Genomic DNA, 21,165 nt, shown 5'->3' with positions numbered 1-21,165 from the left:
AGCAAGTGTAGAGCCTTAACTGGTTTCACTTTCATTCAGTTGAATCATGATTTGACCATATCAGCTTAGTAACTATCACAGCAATGCGAAGTCTGAGTTTGACAAAACAAAACATTGTTGCCTTGCCAACGCTTTATTTGTAGTTATTTATTTAGTCACGATGACTCAAGACACCGGCTCATTTCAGTTCAGGGTTAGATAATTTGCAAATAAAAGAAAACAGTTGAAAACAGTGTCTTAAATTGTAAAATAAAGAGATGAATTCAGGGAAATTATGACAAAACTAAGATTGTCATCCATTTCACTTTGTCATTCAACTTTTCCTTCACCATGGCTCACTTGCATCTTGTGCTGAGAACATGTGATAAAGCTTTTGTATGACAGGCTTCATGCTCATGCGTGATGGTGATGATGATGATGATGATGATGATGATGATGATGATGATGATGATGATGATGATGATGATGCTATTGTTTGTGATGTTAGTAAGAGGTCAAAGGTCACGAAGACTGAACCGTTTGGTGCTGTGCAGCTGGATGTGTAACTTGGATTAACCTTAGGTTTTTGGTTTCAAGTCGGCAGCCCTCCCTGTCGTCAAGGTGATAGTGGAGCCAGGGGTAAGAAGAACCCCCCTCCTCCTCCTCCATTTGAAGCCCCCTCCCCCTCTGTGTTAATGCAGAAGTTACAGCAACATGTTTTTTTTTTTCGTTGTTGTCGTTTTTTTTTATGTTGTTGTCGCTCTCTGTCACTCCCTTGCTGAAACATTGAGATGCTTTCTTCTTCCAGAGATTCTGGTTTCACTTATTCAGTTCAATGTGAGGGTTTGTGAGTCAACTCAATGTTTTGAATCCACCTGGACTGTTGCATTTTGGCTCCACCTTTTGTACAGCAGACATTTTGTCCTGTCTGTGTGCATGGCATGACACAGGGCCACAGTAACACTGTATGGTGTTCATCTGGTCATTTCTTCATTAGAACAGAGCTTCTCCAAGTCAGACACTTATCCATGTTAAGTTGACTTTTCTGGGTCTTGTGTGTTTGTTCAATAACAACAACACAGTAAATGATCATCTTGGTGTTTGTATCAAGTGTAATCAGTTACTGTTCACTGCTTTCTGGTTTGTTCGTCTTTCCTTGTTTTTAATCAGCCATTCAGAGTTCAATGTACCGTATGTGTCGGGTCCTGTCGCTCTGTTAATGGCATGGTATTTAAGACACTCACTCCACATGCATGTTGGTGGATTCAGAGAGAATATTGATCACAGTAACTCTTAACCACCTGTGCACTGCCTGTGAGACAATGTCACATGAGGAGTGAACGAGTGCATGTATGGCTGCATGGATGAGTTAGTGCTTTCAGAAGTTTCTCGGTTGTCTTGTGTTTTGTAATCCTGCCTCAACTCCTCCACCTCAGAACACGGAGGACAGCGCTCGTATTTCCATCACCTTCTTTCGCCTGTTCAGGGTGATGAGGCTGGTCAAACTGCTGAGCAGGGGGGAGGGCATCAGGACTCTGCTGTGGACCTTCATCAAGTCCTTCCAGGTGAGATCATAGCAGACGAGCAGCCAATAAATGTACCTTTGAAATTACAATTTGCATGTGAGGTGAGGTAGTATAAGTCATGAGAACAACATGAAAAAAGACAATTTAACTCTTTATAGGGCACTCAGGGCCGTTATTGGAGTTTTTCCTCTTTTTTTTCTTGCTGTAAGTCAAGGTCAGTGAACCATGTATGGTTCTTAACCCTTTAAAGGTAATACTACTAAAAAAAGTTGTACCTGCTTTGGTGTGAGTGTGTACAATGAAAACATGTAAATCCAGTTTGAGGAAGACATCTTGATGATCATTGCACAAGTACTGTACAATGAAATTGATTCAGTGCTATTAAAGGGATACTTCACCCAAAATCAATAATTCACCAATTTTCTACTCATTGTCATGCCAAGGAAGGGTTCGGAGAACTTTCAGAGTTATCAAAACGCTTTTGGAGTTCCAGGGGGGCTCCGGCTGGCAACAGATTTTTATATAATGGCGGTGGATAGAGTTAACTTTTGAATCGTCCAAAACACACACTATGAAACATCCAAATCAATCAATCAATCAATCAATCAATCAATCAATCAACTTTATTTGTATAGCACATTTAAAAAACCACAGGGTAAACCAAAGTGCTTTACATTGGGACATACGAGTACCTCCATACTGCTAGTCTCCAAAAGCGTTTTGATAACTCTGAAAGTTCTCCGAACGCTTCCTTGGCATGACGGTGAGTAGAAAATTGGTGAATTATTGATTTTGGATGAAGTATCCTTTTAAAAAAGATATAAAGAGACAAACAACAGTAGAAAGACACAGCAGATGAATTAAGATTTTTAAAAAAATGAAAAATCAACAAATGAACTATGCAGATTTATACAAAAAAGCTATTGCACCAGCAAACAGTACATTGCACAGAGTATCGTGTCATTTGAATGTATGTGTTTGAATCTCATCTGCAAGAACATAGGCGTACACATGAGTCCCTGGGTGAACTTGGTTGCAGTAGGTTTAATAATTTCACTGTGCCCAGACAACTCTTTTAGACACTGTCTGGAGTCTCATCATGTACAATCATACACAGTGTGTGGTAAGTTATCAGTAGAAGGTATGAACTAACCAGCCAGCAGCTACTTTCTGACAGAATCAGTTTGTATGACAATTCACATCACAGACAATGAGATATTTCATTTATACAAAGAGAAATGTGAATATGGCTTCGATTCTTTATGAAACTGATCAAATGTCTGTGATGAATGAAAACACTGTGGAGGATCCATGAGAAAGGAGCAGATATCCATGATGTTACGACGAAGCTTTGCACAAGGTGAAAGATCAAGTCCACTAACTGTGTTTTTTTCCCACTCAGGCTCTTCCCTATGTTGCGCTGCTGATTGCCATGTTGTTCTTCATATATGCTGTCATCGGCATGCAGGTAAAATGTCATCATTTCTTTGTAAACCAGAGTAGATGGCCTGCAGGATATGTTTTGCCAGTGTTTTGCCTTCTAGGTTGTTTCCTTCTAGTTCTGTAGCCATCGTTGGCTCATTACGTTTTCTGTGGCTGCTTTCAGGTGTTTGGGAAAATAGCCATGGTGGACGGAACACAAATCAATCGCAACAACAACTTTCAAACCTTTCCTCAAGCTGTGCTGATGCTCTTCAGGTATTAGCTTAACCCTTAGGGGTCTGAGCCTTTTTTGACAGTTTTTGAATACTTTTGATTTTGCCTGTTTAAGAAAATATTTAACGTGCCCATGCTTGGTATCTTTTTTTTTTCACCACAACTTCATCTATATGATCTGATAATTATTATTTTTTCACTTTAACCTACTTTATTAACACAATGGGCCCGTAAATACACAGAAATCATTAAATCAAAATTGAAAATATATACTCGCCTGATCACTGTCAGACATCTCTGATATATTCATCACATATACTGTAGTATCAGCTGATTCAACCACTTTGAGACCACTTGAGAAAGAAATGCAACACCCGCTACCCCATCCCATAAATATATAAATATGTTTTGTACTATTTGTAATATTGCAATATGTATATGGTCTGTCAATGTAAAAAAAAAAAAAAAAAAAACTGGTAGAGAGTTTCAAATCCTCAAATTTGAGTGAAGTTGAAGGCAGCACGGCGCTTTGAGGATGTCATGTGATCATTAAGGTTAAAGTGTTGTTTCATCTTATTTCATATGTCTTCTGCTGCTGCATTAGTAATGAGTGTTTCTGTGTGTTAGGTGTGCTACAGGTGAGGCCTGGCAGGAGATCATGCTGGCCTGTCTACCAGGGAAGCTGTGTGACTCTGAGTCCGACTACAACCCCGGAGAGGAGAGAACCTGTGGCAGTGGTTTCGCCATCATCTACTTCATCAGCTTCTACATGCTCTGTGCTTTCCTGGTGATCTTCACTTTTAATCACACAGCTCTCAGCTGTCGTATTCCTGTATACGATCCAGAAAAATGCAAACATTTTTTAACGTTACCCGTGCTGCTTTCAGATCATCAACCTGTTCGTAGCTGTCATCATGGATAACTTTGACTATCTGACGCGTGATTGGTCCATTCTGGGGCCGCATCACCTGGATGAGTTTAAAAGGATCTGGTCCGAATACGATCCCGAAGCCAAGTGAGTCATCATTTCTCTGTGTACTCAACGCTGTGGCTTAGAAACAGTGTCAGTGCAGATGGGATGCTTGATGTATCTCATCCATTAAATTGAATAAAGTTCTGTTTGTCTTTTTACTTTCTATCGCTTTTGCAGTAAAGTTGATGTATAGTTGTTATATAATGATGGTTATAGCTCAGTGTGTGTGTGTGTTGTTTCCAGGGGCAGAATAAAGCATCTTGATGTGGTGACTCTGCTGAGGAGGATCCAGCCTCCTCTGGGCTTTGGGAAGCTCTGCCCTCACAGGGTGGCTTGTAAGGTGTGTTTCCACAATGCATGGTTGTCGTTGTACTCATTACATATTTAACGCTGTAGTAATGTGTATTTTAAATTGTCTTTCAGCGTCTGGTGGCAATGAACATGCCTCTGAACAGCGATGGAACCGTCATGTTTAATGCCACTTTGTTCGCTTTGGTACGAACTGCTCTCAAGATTAAGACTGAGGGTGAGTGTGCAGCAACAAGAGCACTATATGAAAAACACTGAATCTTTTTGTAAGTCCTGTGAGAATGACAAGTAAGGAGTTGGGTCAGAGTGTCCTGTTCTGCAAACTCGAATTTCCAGGCAGAGAATCGTCATGTTTTATGTTTTATGATCCTCAATGAATCCACAGGCCATGAAAAGGGGCAGACAAGCAATGATGCCTTATACTGTACTGTAGTCTGCACATGGAGAGAGGACAGTGTCAGGATAGTGACATGAATACACAGAAGACAAATAGGACCAGATTTTCTAGTATAACACCAAATTATAATGCACTTTAGCACTTTATAATGTGAGGTCATGGCCTAAGGTTATTATACAGAGAAACAAACAGATCCCACAGATAGATAGATAGATAGATAGATAGATAGATAGATAGATAGATAGATAGATAGATAGATAGATAGATAGATAGATAGATAGATAGATAGATAGATAGATAGATAGATAGATAGAATCCTGGTTGCTGTAACTAAACTAAAGTATCACACTCATTTCTAAGGAAACCTGGAGCAGGCCAATGAGGAGCTTCGAGCTGTGATCAAGAAGATCTGGAAGAGGACCAGCATGAAGCTGCTGGACCAAGTGGTGCCCCCTGCAGGCGGTCAGTGGTCCCTACAGCAGCTTTCCATCAATCTGAATACAAGCTGCCTCATTAGCATTTTCAAAAGAATGAATAATATTGACCTCAAATGTTAACCAGACAAAATTACATGCACAGGGGAAGGGACATCACGTCTCTATTTTATGTAATTCACTTACATCAAGTCCTTGTTTGTGTTCGCATTAATTGAAAGCGAGTGAGGTCACACTGTAGACATGTCTTTGTTAGTGCTGATGTGGTTTAATAGGGGGAACAGTGGTCAGTAGACATACATTTGAATGGAATTTGTCTTTTTCCACTCTATACTGTGCATGTCAGGGAGTCACAGCACGTTCTACACAGAGGCAGATGTGTTCTCACTGTTTTCATAGTCTCAAGCTCAGATGAAAAGCATGTAGCTGTGGTGTTTGGGAGCAATCTACACCTTTGGGCCAACTGTTTTTTTTTTTAGAACTAACTCAAATACACAAAAGATAATACACAATATTTAGACTGAGGAAAACAAATCACTTCACAAAGACATCCAGCAGAAACTTCCAGCATCCTGTTTTTGCTTTTCTCAAACTGCAACACCCACCTGCTGAGCACAGCCGACACACAGCGAGAGATAAGAGAACATGATCGACTGAGAGCACTTCCTTTCACCACAGTTCACGGAAACTCTTCTTATCACTGTCGGGCAGAAACGATGTACTGTAACTGCTGTTTCTGTCATAATACCACAGGTTTGTCTGGTATCAGTGTTTGCAGGTCTGAAGTTGCACCGCCTTCAGCTTTTGACTTACACAACGTGAAGGAAAACATTCAGAAACTGCTAACATATGTGTTTCTCTGTTCATAACCAACTCTTTTCTCACAAATAATTTCACCAACAACTCAATCGAAGCTCCACTACAGACTTTCCTACATCATATCGACACATGATGAGTCTTTGAGTGCATGTACCCACAGTCTATGCTTCAGCTGTGCTGCTTGTCAGAACTAAATCAGATGCTCTCCCTCTCTCTCTCTATTTCTCTCTCTCTCTCTCTTTCTCTCTCTCTGTTATCCTTACTGCCAAGCCCCCCCCCCCCTCTCCTCCACAGCTTTGTCTGCTTTCAGCACCGTGCCTAGTCAGCTGCTGGCCTTCTTCTCTTCTCTTTCTGCCGTCCTGAGCTCTTTGGAGCAGTTCTGTTTTAGTCTGGTGGCATGAACCTACAGACACCGCTTAAAACTCATTAAGGCCCTGCACAGAAAAAGAACATGCAGAATTCTTATGAGAACGCATTTTATTTATTTATTTATTTAAAGGTTTAGTAATCAGCGACAATGCACATTGATAAAACATTTTAACAAATGTAAACATGCCAGAATTAGCCAAAAGGCTATTTTACATCTACTGTCCCTGGACTGATGTTAAGTACCCTAGTCACCCTAAAAGAGAATAAAATGATTTCATCAAATCTAAATATTTTTTCAAGTGGCTGGCTTCAGGGAGAATATATCAAAATGAGGTAACACTTTATCTGAAGGTATCGTCATAAATATTATACTACTACTACTACTACTAAGTGTCATTCGGTAATGACAGGTTGACATTGTTCGGGTTGTCAACTTGACATTAATCAAAGTGACATGACCAGAAGTTGTCTTCGTCTTGACAACTTGACATTCAATTTGTGTGGGATGTCCTTATTATGACAACCTGACATTAATCAAAGTGACATTACCAAAAAATGTCTTTGTCATGACAACTTGACATTAACGAAATATGCACCTATTTTGGAAAGGTCAAAGAATTTCCTCATTACATCATTGTCATAATTTTGTCATGACAGTCAGTTTATCCTTCATGATATGTTAATGACAAGTAAAGTGTTACCCAAAATGACCATGATCACTTCAAAACAAAAAACAAGAAGAGTTTGAATCTATAAGTATCATTTATTTGATAAACAAATAGGCCTATACATTCATATAAAAAAAAAAGGATTAAAGACAGAGCTTCCTCCTGCATGTTTCCTTTCTGTACAGAGCCTTTCATAGTTTCTCTCTGGCTGTCTCACATGATGTAGAGAAATCTGTTTCTGAAGATGGATCAAGCTAATCGCTCTTTGAGTCAGTTAAGAAACGACAACCTCCATCTTTAAGCATTTGCCACTTTTACCTGATCCTCCCCAGCTGCAGTGGGTCAGAGAAAGGTGGCAACAAAACACAACTCATACACACCATGCGATTCAGCCTCCATTTTTTCTGGTTAAGTCGCTTTCCCCGAAAAACCACTACATCTGAGTGAATCAGACCCTCGCTCCATGGGCCTCCCTGCATGGCAAATAGTGTGTGTGGCTACAGCTTCCTTTATGGCTAAATGTAGCTTCCAGTCGCCGTTTACTTTGCTGCTTCCTTGCATGTGCTCGTTGCAACAGGTATCGCTGTTTCTCTGGGATGCATATAGATACCTAAATATAGAGTGATATGGCAGGACTGTGTGGTAGGAACTGGTTAGATGTAATGAGATTGGGAGTGTTCACTGCAGTTATAATACTGTACGTTATGTACCAACCAATCAGTCATTGGAACATTTAGGTCACGGTGGAGTTGAAGCACTTATCTGTGTGTGTGTTTTTGTCTCGTCTTCCTGTGTTGTTGGGTTTAGGAGGGATGTTTCACAACCACATGTGTTTGAGAGATTACTAAAATGGAAGTTGCAGACATAGATATGATCTACTGCCGGTTTTCGTTTACCTGTGTCGTGTGTGTGTGTTGAAATGTCATCTGAAGCTGAGTGTACAAGATTCTTGCAGATGTTTGAAAGTGCACCCAGCGGTCTGCTCATCCTCCATGCATTAAGATATTTAAACTGTACCCGGAAAAAGCAGTCAGCCATCCTGTCGACACAGCATTATCTCAGGACCTGACCCATAACACACACTGTTCTCTTTCCAGATAAGAAGTCGGCTTAGTGTAGAAGTCCGTAGTGTGTTCACTGCTGTTGTGATCACTTGACATTGTATTTCCAGCACTGTGTGTACTGCTGATGCAGTGAGGATTGACACTTGGCTAATTAACATAACATAACACAACAATGGTCACAGATGATTATACAGGAGTGCTTTGTTCAGTCTTAAGATGTTGTCCTCTTCTATGGTGATACACGTCATAGATGTGTTTGTGTAGTGTGATAGAAGTGGGTGAGGTCTCTCCATAGAGAGATTATTAATGTGTAATCGTAGCGAAGAGGATAGTGTTATTGTGATGTTCAGGTCCAGAGCTGGTATTGATATGGGAGGCTTTGTTGTGTCTGGTCTGTTCACTCAGACGACGAGGTAACAGTGGGGAAGTTCTATGCCACCTTCCTGATACAGGACTACTTCAGGAAGTTCAAGAGGCGCAAAGAGCAAGGGCTTGTGGGAAGGCGTTCATGGGAGAGGCTGAACACCACCATGGCTCTACAAGTAAGTTAAGAACAGTGCATCAGTTCAATAGATTCACTGCACCGGTGCATTGGACCTGTCAGTAACTCATAATAATAATAATCATCATCATCATCATCATCATCTGTGCTGCTTAAACTTAGGCCTCATATTAGATCTGTGCAAATTTGCAAAAGTGAAAAATGAAATTAAAACGGCAAGCAGCACTGAGCAGGAACTGTTTCTATGTTGTTGTTGTTGTTCTAGAGACCCCTTGAAATGGCAAATATGTGTACAATATTAAAGTCCCCCTAAACCCAAAATTTACTTTTTGAAATTATTAACATGTCAATGTAGTGTTTGGGTTCTGCTACAAGACATTTCAGCAGCGAAGTCGCTAATACACACCATAACTGAGCATTTTAGATTTGAAAAGTCTGAGATTTGAAGAGTCTGAAAAAGTTGGATTCAGTTTTTCAGCACCCAGTCAGGTTTAATACGCCCTCGAGCAGCCAATCCCATTGATTTCTTTTTTTCCTTATACAGCTAGATTAATTGATTATTTTCTATTTAAGCGCCGTCACTGAGCAACCCAGTGGTGGTGGGCCATGACGCATTTGTATTCTCATGAATATTCATAGAAACTGGATTTTTCAATGAGGGAGAAATAGTAGATGTGTTTTTTGCCTCTTTGAGAGTTTTTTTAAACAACTTTTTTGTGGGAAAGCAATTTTAATCAAAAAATAGTCATAGCAGAGCTTTTTTTTTTTTTTTATTTAAATGCCTCTTTAGGGGGACTTAAAGGTATAATATGTAAGAATGTGGCCAAAAACGGTTACTGCAGTCAAATTCAAAACACAGCGATCTCATTTTTTCTCCCAGTCGTAGCGGCAGCTCGGTGGAAGCAGACTGAGGCTGAAACGCCACTGATGCCGCCGTGACTGGGAGAGAGGGCTAGGTGGCGCAACATGTAAACATGTAAATTCAAAACATAAACATGATTTGCAGTCTGCAAAAAAAGATTTATAATGCGAATACTCTGGCTGTACCATTGTTGTTGGTGAGTTCATCATGTTATATGAACATTATTCCTGAGTCTCTGTGACATATTAGGAGGATTTTACGGCCAGTTGCTTTAGATTTCTTACATACTGTACCTTTAAATTCAAAATGTCATACATCCTGTTGGGCTGACGGTTCAGCTCCAGTCATTGTGGTACTTGTGTTGTGATAAAATTTGGTCAGACTTGTGTGTCAACTTACAATAACTTCCATTCTCACGGTGAGATATCATCAACACCAACAAGAAACACTCACCGTGTGCAGTACAGAGCATCATTGAGCTCTCCAACAGTATTTGATGATGACCGGGGCCGGCTGTGGTCAATCTGCTGGGTGAAGCACGTCAAACTGTAAACTATGACAGTTTGTGTTTCAGAAATAGCAGGTAGTGGTGTGGAGCATGTGTCCACCACAACGCAGAACATCTTTCACCATGACACATCAAGTTGGCATACCCCAAAGCAGTGATCGCTGGTTTGACGATCATGCCATTCCCCGAGTCTCTCTCCCTGCTTTTCTGTCTCTCTTCACTGTCCGATCAAATAAAGGCATAAAAAGCACCTGATAAAATAACTTTTCAGAGAAAAGAAACATCAAGTTGCTGTAAATCAAGCACACATTGTCTAAACTGCCCCAAAATGAATACATGAAAACCATTAAAGCACCTACCCACAAGTCATGGTTTACATACTGCTGCTTCTCCTGGCAGGTTGTCTCAGCCTTTGCTCGATGATGTGTCACAGCCGTAGAGGAAGTTATTGGAAGTCGACCCCACGCCTTGAGGCTGAATTCCAATCCGGCCCCCTACAGATTCACTGACATAGAGGCGCCGCCACGTCAAGTGTGTGAGGGCTGTCCCATTATCAAGTCAGTGAGTCAGTGAGTCAGTGAGTGAGCCCTTTATGCCCCTTTACTATAAGTCAGCCTCGATGCTGACTTTTAAAAAAAATTCTTTAAAGAGACCCCGAGGAGTTTGTATTTGGTTATAAAAAAGTCTCATATTAATGTGGATGAATCTACGTTACCCACTTGTTAATATGTCAATTTTTCGATAAATATATTGTTTTGTCTTTATCGTTTTGTAGTTATTTTGATATTATTATTTAGTGGTCGGCTCGCCCAGCATTTCCTACTGCGTCATGGAGATAACGCCGCCGGATCACTAGTTGGCATTGTTTATGGTCGGAACTACGACGATATCTGATCGTCTTCAAACCTCCGACTTTCATTCTTGATCAATGAAAACATTCTTGGTAAATGCTTTCGCTTTCATCCGTCTTGCGCTGTCCAAGAATTTCACTGTGTGCGTAGAGGCTCATGGGAAATGTAGTGTGAAAACACCTCGCTTTCCAAAACTCCTCGTAGTCCCTTTAAACAAAAAAAACAAAATTGTAATTACAAATTAATAATTGTGTAGACAAACATATGTAATCATTTTATCCATGCAAAACAAATCAAAAGGAAGGACAAAAACACAAAAAAAAAACCCTAACCCTAGCATCGATGCTGACTTGGCGTAAGGATATTACCCACAGTTCATAGCATTGTGACATCAAATACAGGGGACGCTGTCAGACCACTAGGAGTGTCCCATTCCTATTTATAGCATGTGAAGCCCTTACAGACTGTCACACTCAGTCACTGACAGCTGACATCAGGTAAGTCAGTGAGGGTTCATGAGTCTTTAGGGGGCGGAAAGGGCCTGAATGTCATGAAGTCTGGTGTTGCAGTACTGAACGACTCTGTTATAGAGTTGATGAATCACTGAGTCACTGATGGAAAAAAGAGAGAAAAACACATCAACATTTACCGACACGATTACTCAGTTTCCTCTTAAGCAGATGCAGATAGATACGTATATGACAGCTACGAGGGTTGGTCTCATCACTGCTCTCGCTCTCTGCAGGCTGGTCTGCGCACGCTGCATGACATTGGACCAGAGATCCGTCGAGCCATATCATGCGACCTGCAGGAGGAGGGGATGGTAGATGCAAATGAGGACGAAGAGGAAGAAATCTACAGGGTGAACGTCTTATCAAAAAAACACTCTGAATAATGTTTGGACTGGCTTGTACCTATGCATTTGTCCTGACGGTTGTCTCTTTACAGCGTAACGGTGGTTTGTTTGGCAACCATGTCAACCATGTCAGTGGCAATCAGCAAGGCCACTCCCACCCGACCACCGCCACCCAACGCCCGCTGCAGATCCTCCCCTTCTCCTGCAGCTCCTCAACTGACCCCGCCCAAACTGGCGGGAGAGCCGGCGGCAATGACAGGGAAGGAGAGCTAGAGATGAACTCCTCACCCATCCAGTACAATCATCATTATCACTCCCCTCATCCGTACAATTACCCTCACTGTAATTCCATCTGCCATCAATCCCCAATACCCTGCAATGCTAACCTCAACAATGCCAACGTGCCCTCGCTTCTCTCCATGACCAGTGGGAGGCAGCAGAAGTGTCTGTTAAGGCGAGATCGACCGTCCTCGGCCAAGGCTGGATCAGTAACTGCTCACAGCAAAGGAGCATACGACAAGCCATGGAAGTCACACTCCATAAGGTCAATGGGTCACCTTTGCACAAACAGTTTCCTGTTATTGCAGTTATTATGTATGTACATAGCATGGGGCTGAGTTGTTACAGGAGCAATTATATACTGTATATATATATATAGCATGAGAGAGAACAGTTGACTGAGATATTTGAGACTAGATGAAACGTAGAACAGTATTGAGAAGACTTTGGGACATCACTGTAACATCTCCACAGTACTAAGCCTGTCAAATTAAATTCAATGTGTGTGTTTTTTTCTTCACTCCATCATGTAACATGTTTATTTTATTAAAATGGCAGAGCTATAATTTTAAAGTACACCCAAATTAAAAGAAAACACAATTAACTCCTTCGATATTGTGATATCTAGTCACATAGTTTCTGCTTTATTTGCTGTGTTTTGAACTCTCAGCATCTGAAATTTGCTTCACCACCCTGATAAAGAGCAGATAGAATATGAGAGTGGACAGAAAATATATGGAAAAAAGAGCAATGCCCCTTTTACTCTTAATCATTGGGAGACTTTGTTAACAGTTTTCGTTGGGACAACTTTCTGCTGAATATGTGTAGGCTACCCCAGGCCACTGGCTCTGCCTTTCCTGTCTTAGTTCAGCATTTTAATTTGTGTGCTTTTGTCTTTGTCTTTTGGCTGCCTCCTGTTCCAAACAACCCTGTCCTGTGTGGATTAACCCGTCCTTCTCCTCGGAACAGGACATGCTACTACGAGGCCTTCATGAGGTGTGTGCATGTTACCACTCGATAATCGCAATCTGCTGTTTTAAATGGCAGGAAGATGGGAATGATGTGTCAGTAAAGTGACCAAAGAAACACTGTGGTCAAACACAACTCTGTGTTTAAGTGAATTCAGTGCTTCACAACACTGGACACCAAGATTTCCACCAGCAAAAGAAGGACATCTAATTATAAGATATATTCTAGACGTCATAAATTATGAATGTATTACCACTTATCTAATTTGCACTGATCAGTGTCAAACCTTGTTTCCTGACGTTGTGAAAACAGGTCAGAGACTGGTGCTGTGAGGAAGACCATCAGTCAGGACGAGCCAACGGGCGGGGGGCGTATGGGGGACGAGCGGGGCTCAGGAGAGTACTACAGCAGAGACGAATCTCATGAAGATGACATCATTCTTACAAAGGACAGGTACGGCGGCAGCAGCAGCTGATCCGGACATGTTTCTATCATTTTTTCAGTCTTCAAATTCATCATCAAAGAGTCACAGTGTTAATTGAAGCTCATCTTCTGCTGCACCTCGACCACACCTCTCCAGCAACCCCATAAATACCAATTTAACTCTTCTTTTGCTCTGGTATTCTGCAGCAGAGATGAGAATGCTATCTTCTTAACACGTGTAGCATGACGTTATCCCTTTGTTCACATGATCCAGAGCACAAATTTTATCTCTCTGTTCAAAAGGTCAAAGGTTCCATGTCACTTCCCATCAGCCCATGCTGATCCAACATCCCTGCCTCTGTGCCCGAGATCCATCGTCTGTGGTCAAAAGGCCACGTAGACTCCAGCTGGCCCTGAATGGTCTAAACCAGCGGTTCCCAACCTTTTTTGGCTCGTGACCCAATTTTGACATCAACAAATTTCTGGAGCCCCCGTCAATCAAGATGCACCAGCTCAGATATTTTTATATGCTGCATTTAATTTGAACTCCATTTATATTCAAGAAAGTGAAAGTATAGAATACAGTTGTTTGAGATTGCATGTGGTGTTTTTAATCATAATTTAAAAAAGAATAGTAATTAGTTAAAAAAAAAATTATCAGTAATTTTTTTATTCAATTACTAGACATTTCTGGCGACTCCATTTGAATTCCAGGTGACCCCACGTGGGGTCCCGACCCCAAGGTTGAAAAACACTGGTCTAAACCCTGCCCACAATCAGTCCTTTGGTTTTCAGTCAGATCAAACATCGCCAGGGCTACAGCAGCCTGCTCCCATCATCAGCCTGTGCAGTCACTGACTTCAGATGAAAAAACCAGCACCACCTGGATTACCACAGCAAACTGCTACTCATCTACATCCTCTCCAACAGCCAGCAATGCTGGAAGAACCTGACACCAGGATGTCAGAGTTATTTCAGTGCAGTTGGGGCTCATGGTACCTGGATACCAGTACCTTCTGCTTCCTCTGTCCTCCAACCAGAACAGCTTGCAGGTGTTGGGGCTGCAGTGTTTGAGCTCCTTGCACTCTCGGCGCCATAAGCCCCTGCTGTGCACATCAGCTGGAGCCATCAGGGATGGGATGCTAGCAATTTCAAAAATTCAGTTTTGTGATATATAGGTTCCTTTGTTGCTCTAATCTGCACCAAACGCCTACTTCTCTCCCTTAAAGGCCATCTCCACTTCAGCCAATGCATCATTCTATTTCAATGTTTGAACCAGAACTATATCACCTGCAGTATGTCATCCTCAAACCTTTCTTCAGTTTGGAGAATTTTTTAACACAACCAATATAATATCGTCTCCCCATCTTGTCACCATGACTTTTCCCCCACCTGTTAGAGCATGTATCATCGAAGCAAATCTTAGAGGTATCAGGTTCTTCACCCAATTTATAACTGGTAGGCCAGACCCAGCTTTAAACCATCCTCAGATAACCTCTCTCCTCAAAATGCCTTTGTTGCCTAGCAGTCATATTCTTGCTCATGTTCTTCAGGTTTCTGAGATGTTATGAATCCACTGCCTCAGCCATTCTATTAAAAAGTATAGTTCAACATTTTGGCAAATTCGCCTATTGCCATTATCCCTATAGTCATAGGAGTAGGTTTGTGGACAAGTTGTGACCTGCACATTCAGCACGCTATGAAATAATCAGAGACAGAGTTGTTTTGGAGGCAAATGCATAGCCGGAACTACCGGCTACCTTATCTCCTGATAAAGTCCTTTATTCTAGTCAATTCTGGTTCCATTCAGTTTCAGTCATGTGAGACGGTCCTCCTCAACGCTTTGTGAATTTGGTTCTTAAACATCTCAGAGCTTTCTCCTTTTGTTTTGCAGGTTGAGCAACAAGAGTCCGTGTGATGCAGATGAAGACTTTGACCTTGAAGCCTCCAGGGTCAACCACCAGCCTGATAGAGACTACGATGATGATCAAATGCTGATCCGCCACAACAGTGACAGCAGGCGGTCACCAAGGAGATGGTTTTTACCCTCCCCTCAAGGTGAGATACCACAGTGCAGCAGAATTGTTTTGAGTCACCTTGAAGTGATAGAGTTCATGTGAGTTGATGGCAAGTTATTCAGATGAAATCATTTTACAAGTCAGAACTTTTTAATAAGAAGGTTTTAATGCACAATATCAACAAACTGTGTCATTTCATTGTTATTATTATTATTTACAGCCATTTCACTGTAACTGCACAATAGAATAATGATAATAACAATAATAACCCTTTATTTCAATAGCACCTCATTCTTGACAAATGATTTACATACTGTTAAACATAAAGATTTTATAATTGATTTAAACATGATTATTTATATGTATTTTCATCAAAATCTATACATATTTTACATATCCATAGGTTTGAACATTTTTTGTTCTTATATTTTCTCTCAGCCTCCAACAGACCGACATTTAATTTTGAGTGTCTTCGCAGAAGAAGTAGTCAGGACGACGCTCCTCCCTCTCCATCCTGCACAGCTCTTCCGCTGCACCTGGTCCAGCAACAGGTGCCTTTATCTTGTCTTTATGAATATTACAACGAAGTGCTGCCAGAATGCAGTTGTAAATAATCTGTCACATCTCTGCTCTGTGCGCCACATTGTGACAGATAATGGCCGTGGCTGGTCTCGATGCCAGCAGGCTCCACCGTCTGTCTCCAACGAGGTCGCTGCACTCCTGGGCCACGCCTCCCGCTTCACCCATCAGTCTGAACTATTCCCCCTGCTACACTCCACTCATACAGGTCCTAAATCACTGTTTGTCTTGCGCTGCCATCAATGGACTTAGACAGAACTACGTGTGTTGCTTGGAACTGGACAAAACTGTCTGTTGGAAAACTTAGTCAGAAATGATCATTTTGTTACCAAGCAGTGTAAAGAAAGAGTGAGGAGGGCAGTACAAGTGTTTGTAACTAATTCCTATTGTCAACATAATATAAAGGTGTCATGTTCGGGTGTGTTCTCAGGTGGACTGGCACAGTTCTGGCAGTGTGGGCAGCCTACCAGGAGCAATGAAGAGGAGCCGGTGGTACACAGACGGTCAGGACGGCCCTCCCAGCCGCAGCCACTCGCCATCGCATCTTCAGTTACCGGCTGAGAGCTGCACGCATTTCCTGCAGAAGAGAGGCAGCGCCAACAGTCTGGTGGAGGCTGTGAGTAGGGGGGGGGGAGGGTTATGTTTTCACCTGAGTGCATTTGTTTGGTCGTTGGGGGGATTCTGCAGAAAGTAACCTGGGATGGAGCATGGGCCAGGGAGTCAGTGGAGCAGCAGCAGCAGAGTTACAACCAGCACAGCCACAGCACTCAGATTTTCATTACAATCTCCAAATGAAGAGTTACCAAACCCAAGCAGACGTGCAGCCCTGCGGCTCTGGTGTCAGGTCGAACGTGGAGCTAAAGGTTGAGATGTGATTTTCAACTCAACTCAACTTTTATTCATTTTGTCCCCCAGGGGGGCAATTTGTTTTGCAGTAGACAAGCAAAGGACATTGGGATAACACAACCCCTGAAACAAACACATACAATTACACAAATCACAGTTTAGTTTTAAATGCACAACAGCGGCTTCAGCCCTAAAATAACTGATCTGACTGACTGGTTTCCTAGTATGTACTCAGGAACTGCAGATAAGAGTGACACGAGATACAGATGCACTGAGCAGAGAGAGCAACGTCATGGTAATGAGGCTCTGATCGAGGTCGATACCAAACAGGCTGCTACGTCCTGTGGGCTGTGAGAAACAAAAAAGGAAATGTGGCTGACACGTAGGAGTTGACCTGGAGGTGTATGTATGTACTGAGGGTTTAGTCTTTGGTCTGAGTCTCTTTGGTGCTCTGCTGCATGCTATCTACTGTCTCTCTCCAGAACGTCCATCTCCCTGTGTCACTGGGGCTGTAATAAAGGCAAAAGCTTGAAAAATCATCTAAATAACATCTGACCATACAGCCCTGCCATGTGACTTTGTTTTTACTAGTCTGGTTTTTATGTGGCTTGGATTTTATGTGTCACTTTGGACGATAAAATAATAATTATATGTCCTTACTGCCAGTTTGAGCATCACCTGTGAGCATGACTCAGCAAACAGCCACACCTACTAGCACAGACAGTTCAGAAAGCCACAGATATCCCTGTTACAGTGATTGTCTGATGTGAGTCACTGATGAACCCCTACTCTGCCAATTCTTTTTAGGTGTGATTTTCTCTCTTGTGGTTTCCAGGTGTTGATCTCCGAGGGTCTGGGGAAATATGCCAGAGATCCCAAGTTCGTGTCAGCAACCAAACATGAGATTGCAGACGCCTGTGAGATGACTATCGATGAGATGGAGAGCGCTGCCAGTAACCTCTTGAACGGCAGTATGGGTAATGGAGACAATGGTGGGACAGGGAACATCAGCCCGGACCCACACACCACTGCTCATTTGAAGGAACGCAGTATCCATGACTACAGCGACGAGGAGCCGTACACGGCTCTAAAATGCGAGGAGGACTTAACAGATGAGATGATATGCATCACATCCTTATAGCAGCGGCTCACACTGGATTATTTATAGGTCACATAGACTCTAGGGTTTTTTCACTTGAATTCCACAGTGTTCAAGTGCAACCTGCAGTAGACACAAGACGCAAAACACCAAGAGACATGAGAACAAAGTGCCTTGTTTTCTCTTTCTGTGGAGTGGAAAATGGGAAATGAGATGACGGGGTTAATGGAAGAGCTGAGATTCATGACGCTCCTTTTTAAGTCGTTTTTCATGTTTCTGATTACTAACAGTGACTTGGTGCAGCAGATGAATTCGGCAGCCTTGCAAAGCCAGTGCAAAGCTTGTGAAGCTCCACAGAGTGCAGCAGCTTAGAGTGCTGCAGCATGCTCTGCGCAACTTATGTACTATATATTTATAATTTTTATGTCTTTGGTCTTAAAACACTGGATTTTAACAAGAGGGTCAGGTTAATTGCTGAGACAATCTTTACTGCATGTCATTGCCCCAGTCTCTCTCCTCTCTCTTCACTGTCCTGTCTGATAAAGGCATAAAATGCCCCAAAATAACATTGAACATGATTTATGTACATCAGATACAAACGCCATGAACAGTCCAGTGAGTGGTGCATTGATGAGGAAATGTGTGAGCTGGCTTTGCAAAGCTGCACTTGTCCTGCTCCAAATGTCAGAGTCCCTGTTTCCTCACATGTATATACTATGCTTGATTTTAATCTTCTATGGTCATAATGATGACAATTTAAATTACATTTTGGTCTCCATGTCTCAGATAAGACAAAAAAACACAACACAATATAGTATCTCTGGAGAAAATTAAGAGACCACTTCAAAATGATCAGTTCCTCTGATTTTACTATTCATAGGCATGTGTTTGAGTAAAATGAACACTTTTTTGTTTCATTCTGTAACCTACTGACAAAATTTCTCCCAAATTGGAAATAAAAATATTGTCATTTAGAGCATTTATTTGCAGAAAATGGCAACAGGTCAAAATAACAAAAAAAAATTCTGGTGTTTTCAGACCTTGTATAATGCAAAGAAAACAAGTTCATATTCATTTTGAAACAACACAACACTACTTTTTCAACTTAGGAAGAGTTTAGCAATCAAAACTGGTGGAATAATCCCAATTTTTAATCACAGCAGCGTTTTTTTTTATAATCTTTCTTCCTCATTAAAGGGACAACGAGGAGTTTTGGAAAAGCGAAGCGTTTTCACACTACATTTATGAGCCTCCGCGCGCACCGTAAAATTCTTTTGACCGGCGCAAGACGGACTCATGTTTTCATTCATCAAGAATTAAAGTCAGAGGTTCAAAGAGGTTCACATACCGTAGTAGTTCCGACCATAAACGGCGATTCAGCTGCGTTATTCTCATGACTCGTTGCGAAACCGAAAGTAAAAAACGCTGGTCGGCTCGACCAGCATCTCCGCCACCACTAATAATAACAAAATAACGATAGAGACAAAACTATATATTTATCGAAAATGGGCCCATTAACAAGTGTGGGTAGCGGAGATTCATCCACATTAACGTGAGACTTTTTTATAACCGAATAGAAACTCCTCGTTGTCCCTTTAAATATGATTTGGTTCAGGTGACCAGCTAAGTAGAGTGAGGTGCTTGTGTTGGAGTTCAATAGACACTGGAATCGATGGCTGCCATACATGTAGAGAAGCTGATCTATTAAGAACATTTTGGAGTGGTCTCTTTATTTTTTCCAGAGCTATATATAATTTTATTTTTTTTGTCAGTTGATCTTAACACAGAGTGCTGAGCACGCCAATCCATAGTTGTGTCAGCTGGTGAATCTGGGAGCTGCTCTGAGATCAGGGTTTCAGCGTTTCAACACTGCTTGGTTCAGGGGAAATCACATATCAATGAAAAAGAGTCAGTCATGTCCTCAGACATATCCTTCTGTTTCATGTGAGTGCTGATATGGTACACAGAAACATCTGTAGGTCTTTTCCCCTCTGTACCAACAGAGCACACACCTACTGTAGTTGTGAATTAACAAACTATTCCATTTTACTGCTTTATTATGAAAACAAAAGAAATTGTCATCATTAACTCCGTGTAAAGTGTGGAGAGCTGGTTCCAAACTCTCAGAATATGCAATGATTCATTTCTTACACCAGATTCAGGCCACAGGAAGTTCTATACATTTTAATGCTGCATCATGTGAGACTTACGACTGTGTGTGTTGTGTTAAAAGAGCACATGCTTCATAGTCATGTTTGGCTTTTGTTTGTCTATTCCCTTGAATCTCAGATTACATCCAGTGTGTTTGTTCTCTGTGGCACCTGATAACTTGTTTCATGGTCAGATCACAACACACAGGTCCTGATCTGCTGTAAGAAGCTGCAGTGTCTTCAACTTCAACCAGTGGAGGATGGATGGAGGGATGGATGTACAGAGTGTTCTTGGGAGTGACAATTTGTCGGCTGCCGCCTTTTATTTGTAGGATTTCTTTTTGTTCATGTCTAAAACAGCTGCTTGTCTGAAGACAGGATACTGGGGAGAAGCAACATGTCTCACCTGCTGTTCTGCACATCAGCTCCACCACTAACCAGTGTTTATCTACCACTGCCAACTGTAACATGTCTTCAGGTCAACCTTTCAGAAACAACACTGGGTCACAGCAGGGTCATCACGCCTCTCTGTTTTTTTCCTCTGTCTAAATACTGTTGTGAGGGCAACACTCAATTTGTGCAACAAAGGGCTCCTTCAGATATACAACCAAACCAAGAGATCATTGCTTACAATGACATGCACAATAATATATTTTTTTTCTGAGTAATTTCTTTTCCATTTTTCGGCTTTTCCAAGGTGTGTAGCTGGAACATGATTGATGTAAGTTTGCTGTTGGGTGTTGTGATGAAACACAATGAGCTATTACCTGGAAAACTGTTCATATGTAAAAACAAGACAAGTTTGTCTGTATAGCCCACTCCTCTCCTCTCTCCAGAAGATTCATATACACAGACTTTAAAGGCCAATAGCTGATAAATATAATTTATGCATTTTCTAACTGCATGTAAATAACTGTGTTTGATTAAGACCTTTAATAAATATTATTACCTCAGTAGCTATCCAGGTGTATTGGTTAACGTGTCAGGGAAACTGTGGCCATGGCTCCATTTGCACAAAATGAAAGACAA

The 21,165-nt window shown here is 41.6% G+C and overlaps 1 protein-coding gene across 1 annotated transcript in view; it reads left to right on the top strand.

Annotated features, from left to right (window-relative positions):
- cacna1db (calcium channel, voltage-dependent, L type, alpha 1D subunit, b) overlaps positions 1 to 18,028 on the top strand; it is a gene marked incomplete at its 3' end in the record, with an annotated part of 73,089 nt that extends 55,061 nt beyond the window's left edge. The window contains exons 34-51 of the mRNA XM_083975718.1: positions 577 to 618; positions 1,416 to 1,544; positions 2,908 to 2,973; positions 3,112 to 3,203; positions 3,789 to 3,948; positions 4,049 to 4,176; positions 4,378 to 4,474; positions 4,558 to 4,660; positions 5,201 to 5,302; positions 8,600 to 8,736; positions 11,663 to 11,779; positions 11,866 to 12,317; positions 13,334 to 13,474; positions 15,339 to 15,502; positions 15,901 to 16,013; positions 16,115 to 16,249; positions 16,472 to 16,657; positions 17,723 to 18,028. Of these exons, the coding sequence (XP_083831844.1) occupies positions 577 to 618; positions 1,416 to 1,544; positions 2,908 to 2,973; positions 3,112 to 3,203; positions 3,789 to 3,948; positions 4,049 to 4,176; positions 4,378 to 4,474; positions 4,558 to 4,660; positions 5,201 to 5,302; positions 8,600 to 8,736; positions 11,663 to 11,779; positions 11,866 to 12,317; positions 13,334 to 13,474; positions 15,339 to 15,502; positions 15,901 to 16,013; positions 16,115 to 16,249; positions 16,472 to 16,657; positions 17,723 to 18,028 (2,670 nt within the window). The remainder of the gene's footprint in view (positions 1 to 576; positions 619 to 1,415; positions 1,545 to 2,907; positions 2,974 to 3,111; positions 3,204 to 3,788; positions 3,949 to 4,048; positions 4,177 to 4,377; positions 4,475 to 4,557; positions 4,661 to 5,200; positions 5,303 to 8,599; positions 8,737 to 11,662; positions 11,780 to 11,865; positions 12,318 to 13,333; positions 13,475 to 15,338; positions 15,503 to 15,900; positions 16,014 to 16,114; positions 16,250 to 16,471; positions 16,658 to 17,722) is intronic.
- Positions 18,029 to 21,165: the final 3,137 nt, after the last annotated feature.

The sequence above is a fragment of the Trachurus trachurus genome (assembly GCF_905171665.1).
Source record: "Trachurus trachurus genome assembly, chromosome: 7".
NCBI lineage: Eukaryota > Metazoa > Chordata > Actinopteri > Carangiformes > Carangidae > Trachurus > Trachurus trachurus.
This window is presented reverse-complemented; position numbering and strand designations above follow the sequence as displayed.